General features: G+C 37.9%; 1 protein-coding gene across 3 annotated transcripts in view; it reads right to left on the bottom strand.

The window, feature by feature from the left end:
* LOC150080898 (uncharacterized) overlaps positions 1–26,616 on the bottom strand; it is a 162,981-nt gene that overhangs the window by 99,658 nt on the left and 36,707 nt on the right. For all 3 annotated transcript variants that reach the window (XM_090381101.1, XM_090381103.1, XM_090381102.1), the window contains exon 2: positions 20,797–21,008. In XM_090381101.1, the coding sequence (XP_090237227.1) occupies positions 20,797–20,967 (171 nt within the window). In that variant the 5' untranslated portion in view covers positions 20,968–21,008. The remainder of the gene's footprint in view (positions 1–20,796; positions 21,009–26,616) is intronic.

The raw sequence follows: 26,616 nt of genomic DNA, 5'->3' as shown, positions 1-26,616 counted from the left end.
TAGAAGGCATTTTTTTTGTGGGGACGGGATACACTTAAACAAAGGTGGTGCAAAAATTTTTGCCAGTATTATTAGCATTAGCATTAGTAGAGGCATATGATGCAAGAAAGCAAGCTTATTGAGGATACCTTAAAAGGTTCAGGGAATCTGCTAGTCAGGGAGGATGTGGGTAATACTGACACGCATTTATCTGATAATATTGGTCAAAGTAACTCTTGCACATACCTCAAGAGTTCTTATCTGTTACCCCAACTGGACATATTATCTAGATGTTCTGGGGGCAGAAATGTTTCTAGTGAGCGGGTAGCTAATGCCAGGGAAGTGAGCCTAAAAAACTTCAAGGGTTGTTAAATACACAAGAACAGTAAGTCTTAATTGTTTATATAGTAATGTTAGAAGTTTCGTCAATAAAATGAACGAATTCGAACTGCTGGTTAAAACAATCAATACGGACATAATAGGGCTTATGGAGACATGGTGCACCCGGAAATTGGGGATGGTGAGTTTCAGTACCTTGCATAATGTATTTAGGAAGGATAGGGTAGATAGAAGGGGTGGTGAGGTAATGCTTCTTATCAGAAGCAGCCTGAGTGCGACGATAGCTTTCCCGGATTCAGACGTTTCACATGCTAGTATAGAATCTGTATGGTGTGAGATAGTTGAAAACAAAGGTATAATGCGAGTAGGAGTAATCTACAGACCAGGGGATTGTGAAGATTATGACGAAAGCCTCTACATGCAAATGGAATGGGCAAGTAAGCGTCAATGCCTTATTATGGGTGATTTCAATTTGCCTCTAATTGATTGGAGTAAATGGGAAGGAAACTCGAAATGGGGAACAAAATTTTTAAATCAACTAGATGACTGTTATTTGTATCAACATGCCAGGGAAAGTACTAGAGAAAAGAATATTCTAGACCTCATCATCACCCATGAATCAGATGACATAACAGGGCTGACAGTAGAGGAACCAGTAGCGAGAAGTGATCATGGAGTTCTACGGTTGATGATGAAGAGAGAGAGGTAGCAGTAGTAAAAGGCAAAGGAATGGGGTATAATTTCAGAAAAGGAAATTACGATGCTTTAAGGTACTACTACATGGCCTGTATTAACTGAGTAGATATCGAACAGAGAATGAATACAATTGAACTGTGGTATGTTTTTAAAACATTAATCATAGATGCCTTGAATGCATCTACGCACGGTGCAAGAAAGCCTATGGCTTATGCTGCACCAGCCAAAAAAAAAAAAAAACCCGAACAAAACAATGATAAAAAAAATAAAATAAAATAAATAATAATAATAAAAAAAAGGAAATTAAACCTATCATCCTATGCGCTTCCCTCACCCAAATCCAGATGACCTTTGAATTTCCCCAAACTGTCAGCCTCTACCACCCATGTAGGCAACTTATTCCAGTAATTTATAACTCGCTGGATAAAATAAAACTTCCTGCAGTCCAATCTAAACATTTCCCCCCGTAACTTGAATTTATGTCCCCTAGTTCTAGCATCATTTATAATCTTGAAAATTTCGTCCTCATTCATTTTACTGATGCCTCTCAGAGCTTAAACACCTCAATCAAATCTCCTCTAAGGTGTCTAGTTTCCAAACTCTACAACCCACATATTTGAAGTCTTTCTAAGGACGCCCTTTTGCCGATCTCACCAGGCGAGTTACCCTTCTTTGCACCCGTTCAAGAAGCTCGATATCTTTCTTTAGGTGCGGTCTCCATACTTGAACACAGTATTCCAAGTGTGGTCTAACAAAAGCCTTATATAATGGGATTATCACATCCCTATCTCTACTTGCAAAAGTTCGATAGATCATCGATAGGACACCATGGACCTTCCTTGCAAACTTTTTACAATGCTCAGAGAATTTCATATCTGACCATATCGTAACACCCAAGTCCCTTTCCTCCAGTACTGGTTTAGTTGAATTCCACCAAGTGAATAAATTATTTTGGGATTACTGTTTCCCAGGTGTAATACCTTACACTTTGTTGGATTAAAGCATAGCTGCCATTTTTCTGACCATTCCTGAAGTCTATCTAGGTCTCTCTGAAGAAGCTCAGCTTGACAGTGATCATTAACCACTCTACCAATTTTAACATCATTTGCAAATTTAGACATCAACGCCCTCTATCCCTTCATCGATGTCGTTTATGAAAATTAAAAACAACAGTGGTCCTAATACTGATACTTTGGGAACCCCACTTCTTAAATCAACCCAATCTGAGGAATAGCCATTTATCACAACCCTCTGCCTCCTGCCCTGAAGTCATCCTACTATCCATCTAATTTTCCCAGTGATTCCAACCTGTTCCAGCTTATAAAGCAACCGCTCATGTGGAACTGAGTCAAAAGCTTTGCTGAAATCTAAATAAACAATGTCGAAATTATTCCGTAAATCCAGCTCGTGAGTGACCATTTCGAAATAGTGAACCAGATTTGTTAAACATGATTTTCCCTTTACAAAACCATGCTGAGTATCCTTGAGAAGTTCAATTCAATCCAAATGATCCTGAATTCCAACCTTGATCATTGCCTCCATGATTTTCCCTACTACTGAAGTCAGACTGACAGGTCGATAATTTCCAACTTCACTTTTAGAGCCACCCTTATGTATGGGAGATACATTTGCACTTTTCCAATCCAAGGGAATCTCCCCAGAGTCTAGTGATGCTCGCATAATTAGCCCCAATGGTTCAATGCACTTGCTTGCCGCCTCTCTTAAGATTATAGGGTATATTCCATCAACTCCAGGAGCCTTACTGGTCTGTAGGCTCGAAAGTTTTTTCATTAAATAATCTTGCGAAATTACAATATCATTAATTACATATTTTTTTAACTTTGCTCCCACAACTTCCCATTGCCACAAAAGGTTTTTCATTAGTAAATATCGATGCAAAATAACTGTTGAGTTCATCTGCAACGGCAGCTGGTGTATTTATTACTATCCCCTTTCCCTTACGTAAAGGTCTGATCTGGCTTGTCCTGCTCTTCTTGGCATTTATATATGTGAAGAATTCTTTATCCCCACTCTTTATTCTGCTAGTGATTTCTCATAAACTGCCTTTGCATGTTGAACCTTTTCTGTGGCTCTATTACAGATCATCTTGTAGCTGTTATAGGCTTCAGTAATTTTTATTGCTCAGTAACTTTTCCATGCCACCTTTTTCTACTCAAGTAATGTGGCAACTTCACTATTCATCCAACTTGGAACCCTCCTCATGGAGTATTTTTTTAATGATATATATATATGCATTGAAGGCATCTATGATTAATGTTTTAAAAGCATACCACAGTTCAATTGTATTCATTCTCTGCGCAATATCTAGTTAATAGAGGCCATGTAGTACCTTAAGGCATCGTGATTTCCTTTTCTGAAATTAATACCATTCCTTTGCCTTTTACTGCTGCTACCTCTCTCATCATCATCCACCGTAGAACTCCGTGATCACTTCCTGCTACTGGTTCCTCTACTGTCAGCCCTGTTATGTCATCTGATTCATGGGTGATGATGAGATCTAGGATATTCTTTTCTCTAGTACTTTCCCTGACATGTTGATACAAATAAGAGTCATCTATCGATTTAAAAATTTTGTTCCCCATGTCGAGTTTTCTTCCCATTTACTCCAATCAATTAGAGGCAAATTTAAATCTCCCATAATAAGACATTGATGCTTACTTGACCATTCCATTTGCACGCATGTAGAGGCTTTTGTCATAATCTTCACAATCCCCTGGTCTGTAGATTACTCCTACTCGCATTATACCTTTGTTTTCAACTATCTCACACCATACAGATTCTATACTAGCATGTGAAACGTCTGAATCCGGGAAAGCTATCGTCGCACTCAGGCTACTTCTGATGAGAAGCATTACCCCACCACCCCTTCTATCTACCCTATCCTTCCTAAATACATTATACAAGCCGTACTTAAACTCATCATCATCCCCAATTTCCAGGTGGCACCATGTCTCTGTAAGTCCGCATTACTTGTTTTAACCACCAGTTCGAATTCGCTCATTTTATTGACGACACATCTAACATTACTGTATAAACAATTAAGACTTACTGTTCTTGTATATTTAACAACCCTAACACAACCCTTGAAGTTTTTTAGGCTCTCTTCCCTGGCATTAGCTACTCGCTCACGTGAAACGTTTCTGCCCCCAGAACATCTAGATAATACGTCCAGTTGGGGTTACAGATAAGAACTCTTAAGGTATGTGCAAGAGTTACCTTTGACCAATATTATCAGATAAACGTGTGTCAGTATTACCCACATCCCCTCCTAACTAGCAGTTTCCTTGAACCTTTAAAATATCCTCAATAATACTGGCAAAAACTTTTGCACCACCTTTGTTTAAGTGTATCCCGTCTCTACAAATCAAATTCCTTCTACCTACAAGTGTGGGCCGTGCTGATAGAAATTTCCCCCCTAAAGCCTTGCAGAGTCCTTCAAGTCTTGAGTTAATCCACAAGGCTTTTAACATATAATCCCTCCTATCGTGTCTGGGCAGAATTGCAGACACATAGACATTGTGGCCTAGCTCGCGGCATTTCCTCAGCATGGTCCTGTATTTTTCCAACAAATCGTCAGATCGTGTACGTTTAACATCATTAGTCCCCAGATGAATAATAATATTCTCTTTATCCCCCCTTAAAATCTGACAATCTGTTTGTGACATCATTAATAGTTGCTCCCGGCAGACATACCCTGGTTCTACTCCACCTATCCTTATTACAAAAAATATTCCCCGTTTCTCCAACAATGGAGTCTCCTAATAAAATAACGTCCTTTTTAACCAGAGTAGTTTGCACTTGGTTTTTTCTGTTTTGAGGCCCGAATTGGGTGTGCATCACTTAGTAGATTGCTGGAGTCCTGGGTCCCCGACGAGCTCCCAGATGCATTATTCTCGACGGCAAGCACCCGTTTTTTCAGGGACTCAAATTGTTCCATCAGTGCACCAAATTGTAATTTAAGATCAGTGCACTACTTGCATCGATCATAAAGAAAAGAATCCCCAGGTGAGCTAGGATTAGTCACAAGGTCAACCTTGGAAAACATTCCAAGGGTTCCACAGCGGATTAAATCATGACTCACCCGTAAATCGCCATCCACTATTTCCGTGTGAGTCACGATACCCTGTGATGTGTTTAAGGCAGATCTTGTAACTACCATTATAAAATTAAATAAATATCAATGAAAGTTAACTTTAAAAAATTATATCTATAATATTATTAAAATCAAACCGTTACAGGAAAACCTATAAGAAAATAATCCAACAATATCTAAATAAATCAAATATTTAAAAGCACTAACCAACAGTAATCCACTTAACTGAGGAGCTCTGACGAAGCACGTCCGCTAACCTCGAATGCCAACACTCGAATCTGGTATTCCTACCTGGTGGGGCATGTTAAGCTTTTATTTTCAAGGTAACAAGTTTGTTGGTGATAAGGTGACTTGTGGTTGCTCCAGGCCAAGGTGTTCTTGGCTTAGGACATTTTGTAAAATTTTGTATGAAATTGTTTACTTCTAAACATAATTAGAGCTTGTTTAAGAGATTGTATAGTATTACAATAACTGCAATAAATGATTGAGTTGTTTGCAAATCTTGTTGGCTGAATAATTCCCTATTATTGGGTCACTGCAAAATTGAGGTAAATGATTAACTTGAATTTTATGCTCTCTAATTCTGGGGTATATTGTTAATTTATTGTAAATAATTATTGTTAGGGTTAAATATTAGCCTTAACTGTAAAATTGTGGGTTGTCGTTCTCCTAAGTCAGTGATGCGCAAACTGGGGGCACCTCCGTAGCCAGGTGGGCAGAAGCAGCAGTGAGTAGCACATGCTTCTTGATTAGACTGGGGTTCGAGCCCGTGACCAGCAAATATGGAGGATGCGGAAAGGTCACGGAATGACCACCGCATATTCCCGGAGCAATATGACCTTAGTTGCTAATGCTCCTAAAAACCAAATAACAAACAAACTGTAGGGTGTGACCCCCCGAGGAGCGCTGGATAAATTAAAGGGGTTGCGGAAATTTTTAAATAAATTTATTTTTTGTGTACATCAAGCTAAAAACCTGTTGTTAAAATTACATTTTCATTTAGTGAATTAATTTCATAGTAATTTCATTACATTTAGTAAATTAAGGCCTCGGGGATATGCCTTAATTTACTAAATGGCTATGGACACAAAGAAAACGGTTGACTAGTGCAACTTTTCAGTACTACTCAAATGTTGAGTAGTAATGAGGAGTACTATCCAATTAATCCCTTTAGCTCTTAATTCATGCTTCTTAGCAATGCTGCTGTAGGAAACATGAATTATTCTTAAATTGCCTAAAGGCCAGAGGTGCGAATGCGCAGTAGCAGTAAATATATATAGCGAGTGTTGCACACAAGCTTTATTCTGCTTCATAATTCGGTGCATTCTCCCTGCTGCAATAAAAATTATTTAAATTATGCATGGAGAAAAGTACAGCAACGATTTAAATACCATTCCTCTATCCAGAGACACAGTCTCGCGGCGGTTTAGTTATCGTGGATAGCACAAAATTCAATTTATTAAATCAATTGAGAGAAAGTCCAATTTTTGCAATACAGTTAGATCAGTGGTTCCCAAACTACGGAAATCTACAGACCCCTTCAAATATCAAAAAATGTTTGCAAACCCCTATATATAACATATGCATATGCGTGTGTGTGTGTGTGTGTGTGTGAGTGACAGTGAGTGTGTGTGTGTGTGTGTGTAGTCGGCCACCATTTCGCAAACCCCCTAGAACTAGTATACGGACTCCAGTTTGCGAAATGCTGTTAAATGAATCCACAAATGTTTCAAACCTCGCTCAACTTATTATATACGTTGGATACTGCTACGAGGGTGATATTTTGGAGGATTTTCTATTTTGCAAAGCTTTGGAAGAATGACGAGCCAGAAGATTTTTGATGTTATAAATATTTTCTTTCAGGCAAATAATCAAACGTGGAACAACTGTGTTGCAATTTGTACTGATGGTGCGGCTGCATTAACTCAAGAGAAAATAAAAATTTAAAAGGTTAAGTAAAGGATTTGTTATTTGGTTTTTAGGAGCATTAGCAACTAAGGCCATATTGCTCCGGGATATGCGGTGGTCATTCCCTGACCTTTCCGCATCCTCCGTATTTGGTGGTGACGGGTTCGAACCCCGGTCTAATCAAGAAGCGTGTACTACGCACTGCTGCTCCTTCCCACCTGGCTACGGAGTCGCCGTTAAGTAAAGGAAATTGCTCCAAATATAGTTTTTAATCATCACATTTACATAGGGAAGCATTAGCAGCAAAGGAAATGCAAACTGATTTGCACGAAGTTTTGAAAGATGCAGTAAGTGTTATCAACTTTATTGAAATTAGAAACTTAAATAGCAGACTTTTTACTATTTTTTTTTAATGAAATGGGATCTGCTTATGAAACGTTTCTTTTATATATGAAAGTGAGGTAGTTGTCCTGTGGTAAAGTGTTGCGAAGTCTTTTTGTCCTCAAACTTGAAGTTTTATTGTTTTTATTAGAATCTTGCTCAATCGTTTATAAATCAAAAATATCTTGGAAAGCTTAGCTATCTTGTTGATATATTTCAAAAACTTAATGATTTAAATTTGACAGGGAACAAATATTAATACTCAGTGATTAAATAGAAGCATTCAAAAATAAACTTAACCATTAGAAAATTGAATTTGAGCGTAATAATACTGAAATGTTCCCATGTTTTTCTGAATTTGTTAATAGCAATGATATTGACATTTTACAATTTAGGGATATCATTGCCACCCACCTAACAATGCTAATTAAGAAAATTTCCAAACAATTTAATGTATCTCCAAAAAAAAAAAAGTTGTATTGGTTTCGTGATCCCTTTGCTTTTGAAATTTCTTCATATCCCGAAATTATCATTCAGCAAAAGGAAAATCTTATCGACCCGTCGTCTGATGGAGCATTATGTGCTTGTTTCAAGACTACTTGTGAAAAATTCTGGCTTTCACTTCGAGATGAGTATCCAGAATTATCGAAAATGGTGATACAAACATTGCAACCTTTCGGGTCTATATATTTATGTGAGGTTTGTTTCTCAAAATTAACAGCTATAAAAACAAAACAGCATTCCAGACTTGATCCAGAAGATGACGAGATTAGCAAATGCAAATATTGCATCTAAATATGGACCACATTATCGGTTATCCAGGCTCATCCTTCTCATTAAAAATGAACAAATACAAAACAAAACAATTAATTGTTTTGTAATCTTAATTGAAGGATAAGAATTTGATCTGTTGTTTTTGCTGTATTCAATTAAAACATTAAACAATTATTTTAATGTACAAATTAAAAAGGAAGCAATTTTTTTATTCCTATCTCAGTACTCAAATAAGATTTTCTACTACATAATTTATAAAATGCCATTTTTCTTCTCTAAAAATTTGGTCATCCTCCCTTGGGGGTTTACATTGAGGGGATGGGTCAATTTTATATTTAATAAAGGGGGTCGCGATCAAAATAAATTTGCATGTCACTGTCCTAAGTCTTGGGGTAAGTCGAGGGTGTTGATGGTTACTAATTTAAAGCTTAACAGATATTTATTTAAAGTATACCCAGTATAAAATAAAATAAAATAAAATATTTCCAGAAGCTTTCGGAACTCGTGTCCCTTTCTCAACTGACAGAATTTTTGAATACATTACAAGCAAAGTGTGGCACGTTACTCATTCGTCATTGTTGTAGCACGGACGTGTGCTGCCTTGCGCCAGTGATCATCCATCAATAAAACGGTTGTCTCCAGGATTGGATGTATACGCATGCCTTTCTGGCGATTTAATGCCTTAGGGTTGTTCATTATGTTTAGTGACTCTAGCCATAGGCGGTGGCGAAAGTGTCGCGCGTGGTCCACTATCTCAAAGTCGCGCTTGGGGTCAAGATCGTGGTTGGTAGCCCAAAAATGTTCTGCAAGCGCGGACTGGTCAGTTTCGGCAAGCCGGATTGCTCTGTCGTGTTCCGTGAGGCGATCCTGGAGACGTCTCGATGTCTCACCTACGTAGCAACTGTTACAGGCCCTACAGGTGATACGGTACACTACATTGCTGCGTAAGACAGGTGTGACAGGGGTCTTCACACTGGAGACAAGTGAACGTAGGTTCCTACCTGGTAATTGTACACATTTTATGTTGTAACTTCTCAGGATCTTCGAGATACGTCCTGACACTCCTGGATAGTACGGAATGTAGGCGGATGATATGCCGACTTGCTTCGGAGGTCTTGGGTTGGAAGTAAGTTCTTGTGCCTGTAACAAGCATCTGTTTAGTACATGGGATGGATAACCGCATCTGGTTAAGTCTGCCTTCACACGGGAGATCTCGTTACGTCTAATTGTGTCGGTGCTGGACTGGCTCCAGGCCCTGGAGAACAGGGTGCGGGCAGTGCTATTGAGATGGCTTGGAGCGTGGCCGGACCCGTAGTTGGTGAATTGACCGCACCACATGGGTTTGCGGTATACTGAGGTCTCTAGATGTGGGCCTACGCAATGCACTAGCACGTCCAGAAACGGGAGCGAACCGTCCACCTCTGATTCTACGGTAAACTTGATGAAATTGGATAGAGAGTTGAGGTATTCTAGTAGTACCGTTTCAGAACCACGTGGTATTATGGTAAAAATATCGTCGACATATCTACACCACGTTGTAATAGGTGTAGGTGGGTTCTGGTGTATCTGCTTCTCCAGATCTTCCATGGCGATGTTAGCTACTACGGAACTGACAGGGGCACCCATAGCAGTGCCATGTACTTGTTTGTAGAGTGAGTCTTCAAAGGTGAAGATGCTGCTAGAGAGGCATAGGTTGAGGGCGGTACAGATGTCATCAGTGGATAGTGACGTCCTGGATTGGAGGCTTAAGTCGCTCTCAAGGAGCCTTCTGGCGCAGTGCACGGCCTGTTGGACGGGAATCGAGGTGAATAAAGAAACCACGTCAAATGATGCCATGACAGAGTTATCAGGGATTGAAATGTCCTTAATGGTGTTAATGAATTCACTGCTGTTTTTAACGGTGTGAGATGTATTACCTATAAGAGGCGAGAGGAGGCTCGCGATGTGTTTGGACAGTTCATACGTTGGGGCACTGCAGCAAGACACTATAGGTCTGAGAGGAATACCCGGTTTATGGATCTTTGGTAATCCGTAGAATTGTGGTAGTTGGCAGCCAGTAGCACGCAGAAGATGGTGAGTCGCGGTCGGGATCTTCTTATCTTTAAGCCATGCGTGGACAAGTTTATTAACATTTGCTTCCAGACGTTTCAAGACTTTAACGGGAGGATCAGGTACAGGTTCATATACGTTAGGATCGAGTAATAGGGCCAAGGCTTTCTCTCGGTAGGCTGATCGGTCCAGCACAACAGTCCGGCGCCCTTTATCCGCAGGAAGTACAACGATGGAGTTGTCTTTTCTTATAGATGACAGGGCGGCACGTTGGCGGTGGTTGAGGTTTGAGCACGTTTTTCGAGTGTTGCGGAGGACTGCGGCAGTCTTGAATCGGATCTCGTTGGCAGTTTCTTCGGGAAGGTTGGTAATACTGGCTTCTATGCCCATAGCGAGCTGTGTGATGGGAGGTTTCGATGGTATAACGGCGAATTTCATACCGTTTGATAAAACACTCAGCTGCTCGTTGGACAGTTGTTTGTTACTTAGATTCAAGACGAAAGAAGTCGTGTCGTCTGAACGAGTGTTCGTCTTTAAGGAGTTAGTTTCTATGCTCAAGTTTATGAACTTGCGCTGTTGGCGTAAACGGTAGGTATCCGAGGTCTGACTAGCCCGATGGCAGATGGTATGTATAAGGTTTGTAAATACAATAGGCGAGACCTTACCTTGTATATGTTGTAACAGTCTGGACTTGTTGTAGTCAGCGTTCCTGATTTCACGGTGGAGATGGGATATCCATAAATTTAACGTGTGCGTAAACGGTAGGTATCCGAGGCCATAATACCTACAACGATTGTGCACAGTTGCAAAAGTGCTTCCTCTCAATAGCTCGCTACAGGCAACATTTACGCTTCGCCCACAGATGCAAAAGCAATCGAATTATACCTAAAGGGTTCCGATACAAAGCCCCATTCCACAACTCTCATATGGATCGTGCCTGCTTTAACTTCAGCCTACGCACGTTAAATTTATGGATATCCCATCTCCACCGTGAAATCAGGAACGCTGACTACAACAAGTCCAGACTGTTACAACATATACAAGGTAAGGTCTCGCCTATTGTATTTACAAACCTTATACATACCATCTGCCATCGGGCTAGTCAGACCTCGGATACCTACCGTTTACGCCAACAGCGCAAGTTCATAAACTTGAGCATAGAAACTAACTCCTTAAAGACGAACACTCGTTCAGACGACACGACTTCTTTCGTCTTGAATCTAAGTAACAAACAACTGTCCAACGAGCAGCTGAGTGTTTTATCAAACGGTATGAAATTCGCCGTTATACCATCGAAACCTCCCATCACACAGCTCGCTATGGGCATAGAAGCCAGTATTACCAACCTTCCCGAAGAAACTGCCAACGAGATCCGATTCAAGACTGCCGCAGTCCTCCGCAACACTCGAAAAACGTGCTCAAACCTCAACCACCGCCAACGTGCCGCCCTGTCATCTATAAGAAAAAGACAACTCCATCGTTGTACTTCCTGCGGATAAAGGGCGCCGGACTGTTGTGCTGGACCGATCAGCCTACCGAGAGAAAGCCTTGGCCCTATTACTCGATCCTAACGTATATGAACCTCTACCTGATCCTCCCGTTAAAGTCTTGAAACGTCTGGAAGCAAATGTTAATAAACTTGTCCACGCATGGCTTAAAGATAAGAAGATCCCGTCCGCGACTCACCATCTTCTGCGTGCTACTGGCTGCCAACTACCACAATTCTACAGATTACCAAAGATCCATAAACCGGGTATTCCTCTCAGACCTATAGTGTCTTGCTGCAGTGCCCCAACGTATAAACTGTCCAAACACATCGCGAGCCTCCTCTCGCCTCTTATAGGTAATACATCTCACACCGTTAAAAACAGCAGTGAATTCATTAACACCATTAAGGACATTTCAATCCCTGATAACTCTGTCATGGCATCATTTGACGTGGTTTCTTTATTCACCTCGATTCCCGTCCAACAGGCCGTGCACTGCGCCAGAAGGCTCCTTGAGAGCGACTTAAGCCTCCAATCCAGGACGTCACTATCCACTGATGACATCTGTACCGCCCTCAACCTATGCCTCTCTAGCAGCATCTTCACCTTTGAAGACTCACTCTACAAACAAGTACATGGCACTGCTATGGGTGCCCCTGTCAGTTCCGTAGTAGCTAACATCGCCATGGAAGATCTGGAGAAGCAGATACACCAGAACCCACCTACACCTATTACAACGTGGTGTAGATATGTCGACGATATTTTTACCGTAATACCACGTTGTTCTGAAACGGTACTACTAGAATACCTCAACTCTCTATCCAATTTCATCAAGTTTACCGTAGAATCAGAGGTGGACGGTTCGCTCCCGTTTCTGGACGTGCTAGTGCATCGCGTAGGCCCACATCTAGAGACCTCAGTATACCGCAAACCCATGTGGTGCGCCAGAAGGCTCCTTGAGAGCGACTTAAGCCTCCAATCCAGGACGTCACTATCCACTGATGACATCTGTACCGCCCTCAACCTATGCCTCTCTAGCAGCATCTTCACCTTTGAAGACTCACTCTACAAACAAGTACATGGCACTGCTATGGGTGCCCCTGTCAGTTCCGTAGTAGCTAACATCGCCATGGAAGATCTGGAGAAGCAGATACACCAGAACCCACCTACACCTATTACAACGTGGTGTAGATATGTCGACGATATTTTTACCATAATACCACGTGGTTCTGAAACAGTACTACTAGAATACCTCAACTCTCTATCCAATTTCATCAAGTTTACCGTAGAATCAGAGGTGGACGGTTCGCTCCCGTTTCTGGACGTGCTAGTGCATCGCGTAGGCCACATCTAGAGACCTCAGTATACCGCAAACCCATGTGGTGCGGTCAATTCACCAACTACGGGTCCGGCCACGCTCCAAGCCATCTCAATAGCACTGCCCGCACCCTGTTCTCCAGGGCCTGGAGCCATTCCAGCACCGACACAATTAGACGTAACGAGATCTCCCGTGTGAAGGCGGACTTAACCAGATGCGGTTATCCATCCCATGTACTAAACAGATGCTTGTTACAGGCACAAGAACTTACTTCCAACCCAAGACCTCCGAAGCAAGTCGGCATATCATCCGCCTACATTCCGTACTATCCAGGAGTGTCAGGACGTATCTCGAAGATCCTGAGAAGTTACAACATAAAATGTGTACAATTACCAGGTAGGAACCTACGTTCACTTGTCTCCAGTGTGAAGACCCCTGTCACACCTGTCTTACGCAGCAATGTAGTGTACCGTATCACCTGTAGGGCCTGTAACAGTTGCTACGTAGGTGAGACATCGAGACGTCTCCAGGATCGCCTCACGGAACACGACAGAGCAATCCGGCTTGCCGAAACTGACCAGTCCGCGCTTGCAGAACATTTTTGGGCTACCAACCACGATCTTGACCCCAAGCGCGACTTTGAGATAGTGGACCACGCGCGACACTTTCGCCACCGCCTATGGCTAGAGTCACTAAACATAATGAACAACCCTAAGGCATTAAATCGCCAGAAAGGCATGCGTATACATCCAATCCTGGAGACAACCGTTTTATTGATGGATGATCACTGGCGCAAGGCAGCACACGTCCGTGCTACAACAATGACGAATGAGTAACGTGCCACACTTTGCTTGTAATGTATTCAAAAATTCTGTCAGTTGAGAAAGGGACACGAGTTCCGAAAGCTTCTGGAAATATTTTATTTTATTTTATTTTATACTGGGTATACTTTAAATAAATATCTGTTAAACTATGGACCCCAGTACTCCAGGCCCATTTGTCACAATTTAAAGCTTGTTAATTGTTTAGTTGTTGGTTCTGATTTCAGAGCTGTTTTAATTTAGTTGTTCGCTGTAATATATGTAACTGGATAGAGAAATTTTTGTCCACTGGTCCTCTTCTCTTAGCTTACTTTTGATCTCTCTTCATCTTCCAGGGAATGCATTCCCTTGAAATTTCCTTCAAAATGACTGGCATTCAGGATCAAAAGATTTTCTAGTAAACAATCCTCTGTAATTTCTATAATCATTGATTTTACAGTGCTCAGGTTCATAAATAGTTTCTCCTTATTGCAAAGGGACTTTCATCTGCAAAAATCATTGCAAAGTACCATTTAATCCATCTGACTCTTCCACGTATATAAAGTACAAGTCTGATCTAGTGTTTCACAAAAACTAGACAGATATTGGTTGTGTTCATCTGCAACTTCTGGTTTTGTTCACCCAAAAACTTCCTATTTTGTTTATCTGAAACTTACAGTTTCCCACATTCACATCAAACATTTTGTTTCATGTGAATGTCAAGTTTAAAGCAATTTCAGCTTCAACTACTAGTGATTACCTTTTAAAGTGAATTGGGTTTCTTTAAGCTGAGGCAAGTTGCTAAACCTGTCAATGACAAGTTAAGACACATTTGAAAAAATACACTACATAAATAAGTTATTGCAATTTCAGCAGCAACGTCTTAAAACACATGTCTAATGATATTTCTCATGGTCGCACCTAGAACTGTATGTGTAGTTCTGTGTTTGTGCACTCCTAATGTTGGCTTAGGCTTTAGTTTTTTAAAAAGGTTGCAGCAGAACTCAGTGTTGGCAATAATTAACAGAACTCTTGTTATTGAATATTTAATTGTTGATTGTTAATTGTATCATTTAGACATTTTTATGGATGACTGAAAAAGAAAACAAGGTACCATTGGAATAGATGGGGAAAAAATAACTTTTAAAAAAATGAACTGTTGTGATAATTTTTAATCCTGGTTTAATGTTAATTTATAAAAATAAAGAAAATAATTAAAAAATTATATTTTTTCTTATATCCACTATACTACAAGATAATAAATACATTAAAAAGTGCCCAATTTTAAATCATTTACTGCCTTTATTTCAGACATTTCCATGGTATTTATTGCCTTTATATGCCAGCTTACAAGAAGCTCATTTTTCTGGATTTGGATAATATAAATTCTCTAATAATTCTGTACAAGTTAAGGTCACTGCATTTCATTTTTTATAGATATTATTCCTACATTTGATAATCTATACTGAGAACCTATACCTTTTTCAAAGTAGACAAAAACTGATTTTTTATAATTAATTTTAATTAAGAAAAACAACATTCTTCAGTAGAACTAGTTAAAGGAAGAGCTCAAAAGAATTTGTAAAGAAATCGTGATATTTGGAAAAGTAAGAGAATTTCATCTTTTGGAGTCATTTATCACTGTTGATGGAATTTGAATTTTTGAACATGTAATTTTTGAAGTAACTCATATTTTCTTTCTTTCCTTTTTTTTTTTTTTTTATTTAATTGCCAATTTTGAAAGCCAAACTGTTTTCTTTTAATTGGTCTAGATCAGTGTTTCTTAACCTTTTTTGTTCATGTACCCCCAAAGAACCATGTTCTTATTTTTGTACCCCCATATATGTCTACTATATTTTACTACAAGTAAACCTCTACACTTGAATTCTAAGTGATTACAGTGAGTTAACTTTTTTGTACTTAAATAGTAAAACAGATGATAAGATCCCTTTTATGCACATGTTTTGTGTTGCATGACAAATTGTCAAAATACAGACATTTATTCTCATTATAATATCGCTTCTACAAAAACAGTGTTTAAAAGAAATACTGTACAAACATTTATTCTCATTATAAATAACAAATATTAAAAACAATACAAACATTTAATGTCATAAATAACAAAACAAACATTTATTGTCATTATAAATAACAAATATTAAAAACTCAGTGAGATTGTTTAGTTTGTTTTGTTGAAGCCAGCAGTTCAATTCGTGGCCAAGTAGAAGTTAAGGCAAGAATGATCGCTGACTCTGGATTCAAACAGTTTTTGTCCTTAACTTTTATCGACGTTAAGGCAGAGAAGCCTTGTTCACACAAATAAGCTGAGGGAAATACGAGAAGCTCTGAAAGAGATTATCGCTAATTTCTTTGAACTGTTTTTGAGTTTTGGACAAAAACTCACATATTGTTAGGCTTTTAAAAAATTGTTTTCAATGAGTTATCTGCTGCAATTTCTAATAAACTCTCTTTTGAATTAACTGGCATGTCAGCAGTTATGGCATTTGCTGTGACGAAAGGATTTAATACCCAATCGTTTATTTTTTCTTCATTCTCGATAGGCGGAAAATATTGTATGAAGGCCTCACTGAGATGCATCAAGTGACATTTAATTATTTTAGTCACACTGACACTTACGGGAACTCCATTCTGAACAATGAATTCGTTAAGATTCAGAAAAGCTGCAATATTTCCATCTTTGATACATTTTGTCCACAACAATAATTTATTATAGAAACCTTTTATTTTACTATGCATCTTGAAAATATTACTTTCAAATCCTTGAAGTTGGAGATTAAGTTTGTTTATCTTGCTGAAACTATCTGCAAGGTAACTGAGTTGTGAAAGCCACTCAATGCTTTCAAAGTTGGATACATAGTCAGATTTTATTTTTTCTAGGAAGCACTTCACTTCCTTCCTCAGTTCAAACAGGCAAGTTAAAACACGTCCTCAGGAGAGCCACCTCACCTCAGTATGCAACAATAGGTGAGTGTGTGCTGAACCCATCTCTTCACATGTCGCATTAAAAAACCGTGAATTTAGTGCTTGAGACTTGATCAAATTGACTACCTTAATAGCAACACTCATTACTTCATGCAACTCTGGAGTCATATTTTTTGCAGCCAAACTTTGTGTCTATGAATAATAACAATGCTGCCAGCCGATGTCAGGATTGATTTCACGTATAATATCACTTGTAATAAGACCGCTATTTTGTCCAGTCATTGAGGCCACTTCATCTGTGGATATATTGATACACCATTCCCACTGGAGTCCTAATTCAAGTTTCACAAAATTGTCCAAAGTTTAAAAAATATCTTTTCCCTTTGTATGTTCTGGCATCCGTTTACAACCCAGTATGTTGTCCTTAATAGCACCAATTTCAACATCAAAATAGCAGATAAACACATTAAGCTAGGCACTGTTTAAAATGTCTGTAGACTCGTCAATTTGCATTGAAAATATTTTATCCAGTTTGATCTTTTCAACAGTTTGCAGAATTACATCTTGTGCCATTTCACAAATTCGGCAACCTACAGTAGTATCAGAAGTTGGTATGCTTTTTATTATGTTTAAACACTTTTGTCTAGCATTTTACAGCAATAATTAAAGCACCAGGAACAATGAGTGTTTCAACCATTGTGTATGCCTTTTTATCTTTAGCAACTAATAAAGCCAATTTGTAAGATGTTTCTAAAGCACCTTTAGAATTCGAAGTTTGGGTAAAACTTTGAATAACTTTTTGATTTTTTTATATAGAGTTAGCTTTGTGCTTAAAAAAATCAATAGCTTTATCTTTCAATTCAACATGATTTGTTACAAGATGTTGTTCTAATAGAGAAGGCTTCATGCTATTATTAGACAAAGTTTTATTGCATCTACAAAGTTTGTGATCCACCTTATCCACAGATGAGGTGGATCACACTTGTTTGAACTAAACATAACATTTCTTGTTTGAAATATGTTTAGTTTTAGTAGATTTTCCAACAACATTCTCGGATACCACCTGCCCGCCCACCAAAGAGAAGCCAACAAGCTTTGAAACGGTGCCGTTTGGGTGGTGGTATCTGCTGAGAATAAATAACAATAGTCTTCTCCATTGGTGAAGTGTTATTTACTGGGGGTAGTACAATACCATGGCAACTCGTTGTGAAGGCAGTCACAATATGAGATATAACCAAAACGATGCCAATTTAATTAATTAATTTAACTATTTTGGTAGATAGCTATGTTAAAATGATGCATTTGCACTAACCTACATATTAGTCATTCTACCTTGTAGCATTAGGCCCTTACCCTTAAATACTTTATAATCACACAGAAGAATTAACAGGAAAAATTGCCACACAACTGCAACCGTGCGCACACAACCGTCCCCGCAAGCTTATGAAGAACTAAAACAAAATGGATGGTGAACAGCTGGTAATCCAACGACCATCGGACAGAGTTCGAGTGATTTCGTAAATACTCGGTAGTACGGACAAAATCCGATTATACACACATTCCGTTTTTGGATTAATTAAATTTGACTAAGAACAAAATTGGATTATGTGCATTAATACCCATCAACTTATGGGGCAGTAATTTTTTTTAACCACTAAATTAACAATAATTAAAAAGAAAATTTAATTATAAAGCATCAATATATACTTAAAAATATCATCATTTTGCATTTCTTAATAGCAATAAATAAATAGAGATAAATTAGTTTTTTTATTAGATAATCTAATCATGTATTTTGTTAATTATTAGCATTAGCATTAGTAGAGGCATATGATGCAAGAAAGCAATGCAAGCACAGCCAAAAAAAAAAAAAAAAAACAACTCCCATTTCACCCCTCCGTTCGTTCCAAATACCTGTCCAGCTCAGCCTTATATTTATTTAGGCTATCAACTCCACAACAAGGGATGGAAGTCTGTTCCACCAAAATTTATACTTCCACACATCTATCCTACATCTGTCTTCCCTCAATTTGAATTTATGCCCTCTCAGGTGATTATTCTGAGCAAGAGGAAGAATCACATCAGCATTCAGCTTGCTCAAACCATTCAAGGCTTTATACACCTCAACCAGATCACCTCGCAGGTGTCTAGTCTCCAGACACTGCAATTTGCAAAACTTAAGCCTTTCTTCGTAAGAGCATCCCTTCGTTCCATTCACTAATCTTGTTGCCCTCCTCTGTACTCGTTCCAAAAGCTCTACATCCTTCTTAAAATGAGGCCTTAATAAAGTCTTTAAAAATCATTTTTTTCATAAATTTTTCGAAAATATATATCATCTCAATCAGAATGTCAAAATTTTTAATAAAATTTAATTAATCCAAAAACGGAATGTGCGTATAACTTCAACACAGCACTTTTGATGAATCATCACTTAAATTGCAATAGTGTATATAAAACAATACAAAACATGGTTAAGTAAAAAATCGGATAAATCATCACTTAGCTTAATAATGGCAATAGTGTAATTACTACAGAATATGGTTAAGTAAAAATATGTTTCAATTGTTCCAAAATATTTTTGTTTCTTGTTAATCTCTCACATATCCCCGTTTGAATAATGCTGGTCTAGATGACATCTGTTACCACTTGCATAATATAATTATGCAAAAGGTGATAATAACAGCAAGCCACTGATTAATAAAGATGGCTTTTATAATTTAAAAATTGGAGAATACTCACTACTTGATAAGAGCTTGGATGACCATCTCAATAATAAAAAAAAAAAAAAAAAACAAGAATAATCTAATTTCAGTAGTATATTAAAATAAAAATAAGACAATACACTCAAAAATATTGATTTTGGTTTTCAACTTTTTTCAATTGTATAAATACAGTGTAATAATATTTTGACTGTTAGCAAGTCTTTGCTGCAAATTTCACATTCTGTAGTACATATAATTGGCAGAAGAGCCACTATTCAACAGAAGCATACTGAAACCAGATAAATCACTATTCACACCATGATGGTGCTGCACTCTTCTCTCAGAAACTGATGCCTGTGTTGTGCATACACTGCACCTTCCTTAGTATGGCACTGTCTGAAGGAGATAGCTTATATTAACCATGTATTTTGAAAGGCTGTAGGTGAGAAAAAGATCAAGCATGTTATTTATACTGTTAGGATTATCTGCCATTACAATAAGCTGGGCCAGCAACCTAGGAAACTTAAGCCAATCAGAGAAATGAACATGAAATTTACATAGGAAAATTAAAATAGTGTTTGAGAAAGTAGAGTTTAAAAGAAACACACTCAAAGTGATTTGTCAAGTTGAAAGAGTAACAGAGAAAAATAATTTTTGTCTCTGTCACTCTTTCTACAGAAATTCGGAGCCAAAGCATATCAGAAAGAACAGACTCCAAATTCAGAAGTCACTGACAAGATTAGGAGGAACACAGAAAGTTAGGACAACTAAAATGAATGGATAAATGGTGGTAGAAGAAACCAATAATTGAGATCTGTCAGAAAAAAAGTAATTGGGAATTGGAATTTGTAGGTGGGCAAATGACGTGCTGATTGGATGAAGAAAAAGTTGAGGGGACCATTGTATGAAGCACTAATTTTTTTTGACATTGGTAAAACAATGAGTTATAACACAGCATGGGTTTGGCACAATGAAATACAGAGTTTTAGCAATTGATAAAAAAGGTTCCTTTAGTTGGCCTTTGTTAAAAATAAAATCATTAACTATAATTTATACAAAGCATGCACTACACATGTATATAAACATGAACAAAGCCACAGCCACTTAATACTGAATTTGGGCCTAGATGTATAAATTTGATAAGTCCATAGAAAAATAATACATACAGTTATCTGAAAAGCAACACAAACTTAAATGAGAGACAAGGATTTTTCCAAGAAAACTGGAAAATTTGGCAGAATGAGATTTTCAACTTTAATGGACAATATTTCCTTTTGCATATATATATAAAATTGTCACAACATACCCAAAGAACTTGACAATGCCTAGGTACAGTGAGCAATAAGTTTAACTGCAATGGTACTACTTCCCATAAAACATCTACTATCCAAGTAGTTAAATTACTCATATAGCATCCAAACAGGTTCTTCTCAGATGTCGAATGAATATTTTTTCTGCACACTTTTATTTTAGACATGACTGCTACTGAAAATTGTGTCCTAATACAATGTAGTTGACCTTAATAAAAATAAAAATAAAGTTTTAAATTCTTTTCTTGATCATTTCAAAACAAATTTTTATTTATTACTTTAATGACATTTAATAATGTTGAGGCCACATAATCATTATGCTAAGTAGAATTTCTGTTCGAATATGTTATAGAAACAATAATACTATTTTGTGTAACTGTGTAACTTTAATTTCAACACAATCTGCTGCTTTACTAGAATGGTTAAACTTTCTAGATCCTTTCTGAAATTGTTTCATACAACTTAGAGAAAATAAAAGTTAGCAGGCTAAACTTTAAAAAATAACAGGAACTTTTTAAATAAATAATACAAATAAAACTGAAGGAAAGCCTTGAGTCCAGAGGATGAACTTGAAAATCAATTTTCCACATATGTGGGAAAAAAAACCAAGAATAATCTAATTTCAGCAGTATATTAAAATAAAGATAAGACAACACACTCAAAAATTACAAAAATATTGATTTTGGTTTTCAACTTTTTTCAATTGTATAAATACAGTGTAATAATATTTTGACTGTTAGCAAGCCTTTGCTGCAAATTTCAGATTCTGTAGTACATATAATTGGCAGCACAACCACCATTCAACTGAAGCATGTTGAAACCAGATAAATCACTATTCATACCATAATGGTGCTGCACTCTTCTCTCAGAACCTGAAAATCAATTTTCCACATATGTGGTGGGTGCACCATACATTTTGATATTATAACATTAGCATTAGTAGAGGCATTTGATGCAAGAAAGCAAGCTTATACAGCATCAGCCAAAAAAAAAAAAGTAAAATAAATAAATAAAAAATAACCACTTAAACTTTACCCCTCTGTTCGTTCGAAATACCTGTCCAGCTGAGCCTTAAACTTATTTAGGCTATCAACTTCCACGGCAAGGGATGGAAGTCTGTTCCATCTACCAACCACCCGCTGGCTAAAGGCAAATTTCCGCACATCTATCCTACATCTGTCTTTCCTCAATTTGAATTTATGCCCTCTCAGGTGTTTATTCTGAGCAAGAGGAAGAATCCCATCAGCATTGAGCATGCTCAAACCATTCAAGGCTTGTACACCTCTATCAGATCACCTCGCTGGTGCCTAGTCTCCAGACACTGTAATTCGCAAAACTTAAGCCTTTCTTCGTAAGAGCACCCCTTTGTTCCATTCACTAGTCTTGTTGCCCTTCTCTGTACTCGTTCCAGCAGCTCTACATCCTACTTGAAATGAGGCCTCCAGACCTGTATACAGTACCCTAGGTGCGGTCTGACCATTGCCTTATACAAGGGAATAATCACCTCCTTATCCCTCCTAGAAAAATTCCTATATATCATCGACAATACACCATGAGCTACTCTTGCAGCCTGTCTGCACTGCTCAGAAAACTTCATATCTGCCTGCACAACCACCCCCAGGTCCCTTTCATTCTCTACCACTGCCAGTGTAGTACCACAGAGTTGATACGTTGCTCTGGGGTTGCTGTTTCCCATATGTAGTACTTTACATTTGTCAATGTTAAACTTCATTTGCCACCTCTCAGCCCATCTGCTCAACCTTTCCAGATCCTGTTGCAGCAGCATAGTGTCAGTAGTGTCCTTGACAGCCCTGCCAACCTTCGTATCATCTGCAAACTTGGACATTAAGCTTGATATATGATCATCAATATCATTTATAAATACAGAAAACAATAAAGGACCCAATACTGAACCCTGAGGGACTCCACTAATAACATTAGTCCACGATGAGCAGTGTCCATTGATTACCACTCTCTGTCTTCTCCCCCTCAACCACCCCTTTATCCATAGCAGCAATTTGCCTCCAATGCCACACTGCTCCTTGTGCAGCAGTCTTCCATGTGCAACAGTATCAAAAGCCTTTCTAAGATCCAAGTATATAATATCAAAGTTATTCCCTGCATTCAGTTCTTTTGTGACTGCATCATAGTATCCAATCAAATTGATCAGGCAAGACTTCCCCTTAACAAAACCATGCTGTGTCCGAGCTATAACTGAAGTCTTGTCTAGATGATCCTGCAGTGCTTCTTTAACCAGTGCCTCCATTAATTTTCCAGGAACAGAAGTTAAACTAACAGGTCTATAATTACTTGTGTCAGCCTTTGATCCTCCTTTGTGAATTGGGGTCACATTTGCACATCTCCAGTCCATGGGTACCTCCTCTGAGTCCAAGGAAGCTCTCATAATTATGGCTAAGGGTTTGCTTACTTCCTTTGCTGCCTCCTTTAATATAACTGGATAGATCCCATCCACCTCAGGTGCCTTTCTTGTGTTTATCTTCAACAATTTCTCCTCCACTTTACTCTCAGTTATTACAAGATTCTCTAGCTTACTGCCAGAGTTGAATACACCTCTGGCAGTCCCCTCGCTGAATATCTCCTCATGTGTGAATGTCGATGCAAAATATTCATTTAGTTTGTTAACTACCTGAGCAGGATCATCAACAGATGACCAATCGACATCAAGTGGACCAATCTGATTCATCCCCTTCCTTCTAGAGTTTACATAAGTAAAGAGCTCTTTGCTGTTTCTCTTCGCATCCCTTGCCAAGGATTTCTCGTAATCTGCCTTCGCCTGCCTAACCTCCTTTGTAACTTGGTTACAGATCAACTTGTATCTATCATAGGTTTCTGTGTCACATGTTAATTTGTATGTATCCCATGCATTTTTCTTCTCTGCCATATGCCTCATTAGTTCATCTGACATCCATTTAAGCCTAAACCTTGAACAATATTTCTTAGTTGGTATGTAAAGCCTAGTAGCTTCCAAGATAAATTCTTTGAATGCTTCCCATTTTGAATTTGCTGTTGGTAACATCATCAGTTGATCCCACTGTATAGAATTTAAATACTGTCTCAGCCCATCGTAGTCGCCTTTACGAAAGCAATACCCCTTCCCTTTACCTCTGATGGTTGTTACCTCCTTGAGTAAATCCCACTTCAGCACACTGTGATCACTGCCACCCAGTGGTTCCTTTATCTGCAGATTCCTAATGCCTGAAGAATCACTACTGATAATCAGATCAAGAGTATTACTCCCTCTAGTTGCCTCCCGAACATGCTGGTGTAGAAAACAATCATCCAATAAATCCACAAAAGCCCTGCTAGTGTGTGAGTGACCAACCCACAAATTCCAGTCAATATCTGGGAAATTAAAATCCCCCATTATAAGACTCTCTGATTTACTGGCCCACTCTATTTCCCTGTACAGTATCTTATTATACTCATCAGAGTCATTAGGCCTATAGCACACTCCTACTCTCAATTTTGATCTCCCTATGCTTATGTCACACCAAACTGACTCGACACTGCACTGTCCAGTGATGTCGACTGGCTTCACTTCCTTGGATTTTATGTGTTTCTTAACTAATAGCATAACCCCTCCTCCCTTCCTATCCTGTCTATCCTTTCTGTAGACATTGTACTCCCCAAATTCCAGTTCTGCATTCCTTATATCTGTGTGACACCACGTCTCTGAAATCCCAACAACATCTGTCTTTGATGTTTTGAGCAATACCTCAAATTCATCAAATTTATTTACTAAACTCCTAGCATTGGTGTACACGCAAGTATACACGCACCTGCTCTTCCTTTTAGCCACCCTAACACATGTGTTGACTTGTACCTCCATGATTCCCAGCAGTCTCTGAAATATCCTGCATCTTATTTTCCAGGCTGCTGCTCATTCCAATAGAAGCAGTGCAAGAATCACTTTCTCCTCTGCCAGTGGCTACTGTTAATCTATTAGTCCTTGTATCCCTCCAATCTAGCAGTTTTCCGACCCACCTAACACTGCCTCGATAGCATCAGCAAACATTCTTGCACCCTTTCTATTTAAGTGTATCCCATCCCTGTAGAAGCAGTCTCTCCTGTTAACAAGTACAGACCAGGCTGAAGAAAATTCTACCCCTTGAGCCCTGCACAACCTTTCCAGGGCCGAATTGATTGACAGGGCTCTCATCATATACTCCCTCCTATCGTGTCTGGGCAGAATTGCAGACAATTTCAAATTCAACCCTAATTCACGGCTTTTTTTCATCAGTGACCTGTACTTGTTAAGTAATTCCGCCGGTCTCCTACTCTTAATATCATTAGTGCCAACGTGTACAACTATATCACCTTTTGTGCCCTTAAAAGATGATATCCGCTCTACAACGTCATCAACCTTTGCCCCCTGGCAGAGTTTTGTCTTAGACACAAATATTCACTAAATTATTCATTAATTGTAGCATTATGTGATGCCAGTAAAATTATCATTTTTTTCTATAGTCATAATATGGCTACTATATACTAGATGGCTCTTCTTCCATTGATTTAGCATTGGTGAAAATTTCTTTCACTAAGCACTGCAATGATTGCTTTTGTCATTTACTAATGTAAAAAAATAATAAATTAACATGTTTTAGCTTTTCTTCTGAGGGTAGTTATCATAGCTGCCTTTATATTACAGTAAAACCTCATCAATCCAAAATTCAAGGGACAGTAAAAAAAAAGAAAATTGAAATTATGCAAACCCTCATTAATCCAAAAATTTATATTATGAAATTTCAGCATTATCAAAATTTTGAAAATTGTTAACGTATAACTAAACCGCATTCATAATTTAAAAATAAAAATATTAATGACAAACAAATTTGATATTTGGTTTTTGAAAATGCATATCAGAATGCCCATGTATGAGTGCACACGCACACAAAAAAGAAAAAAAGATACATACGTAAAAGATTAAAGTAAAAGGTGCAGACCTTTAATTTTTACACAGAGAATCAAATCCAAACAAATTTACTTACAGATATTAAATGATAAATACTATTTTATACCTTGAGAAGTTCGGCAAAAAAGTTTCAAATTTCCAGATGCAGTGAATTTTATTCACTATGAGCTTGTTCAAGTGACTTTTTAAAAAAATGCAAAAAATAGTTTATAACTGTACATTTTCAACAATAAGTCTTAATTTAATACTATAATCAACACAAAACTGCATTTTAAATTTGTTTAAATTATTTTAATTTCAAAAACAAGTGGAAATATAATATATAATTATGTACAAAAATATATATATAAAAATATATATTGTATACAAAAATATATATATAAAAATATTATGTACAAAAATATATGTACAAAAATTGAAAGTGTATGGCACACTTTCAATAACTTTCACAAAAAAAATTCTTTTTCAAAAAATTATTTCCAATTATTTAACTTCAACAAAAAGTTTTATCACTTAAAAAGTTTTTGTAAATTTTGAAAAAGTTTATATAATTTCTACAAAACCACAAAGTTTTTAGCTATATTTAGCCGCTTTATTGACTTAATTGTTATATTGAATTATTTTCTATAAGTAGCTTGTAGAAATTGTCAAGATCCTTGGTTTATTCTGAATTTAGATAGTGACATTTTTGAAGTTAATTAAGTAATACTGTGTCCGTAGATTTACAGTTTGTAACTTGCCGCCATTGTTATACGATACAACGTTATATTCCGTACTAGATAGCGTTAGCTTAGTATAGTATAGTATATTTCACCCCAGGGACTCACATCTGGTGAGTATGGGCTTGGCACACTCAGGGTGCCTGGGTTGGATATCATCATTC

This window comes from Mastigoproctus giganteus, chromosome 9, assembly GCF_048544385.1.
Source record: "Mastigoproctus giganteus isolate SK-2022 chromosome 9, ASM4854438v1, whole genome shotgun sequence".
In the NCBI taxonomy this organism is placed as follows: domain Eukaryota; kingdom Metazoa; phylum Arthropoda; class Arachnida; order Uropygi; family Thelyphonidae; genus Mastigoproctus; species Mastigoproctus giganteus.
The sequence above is the reverse complement of the archived record's forward strand: the minus strand, read 5'-3'. Positions and strand labels throughout refer to the sequence as shown.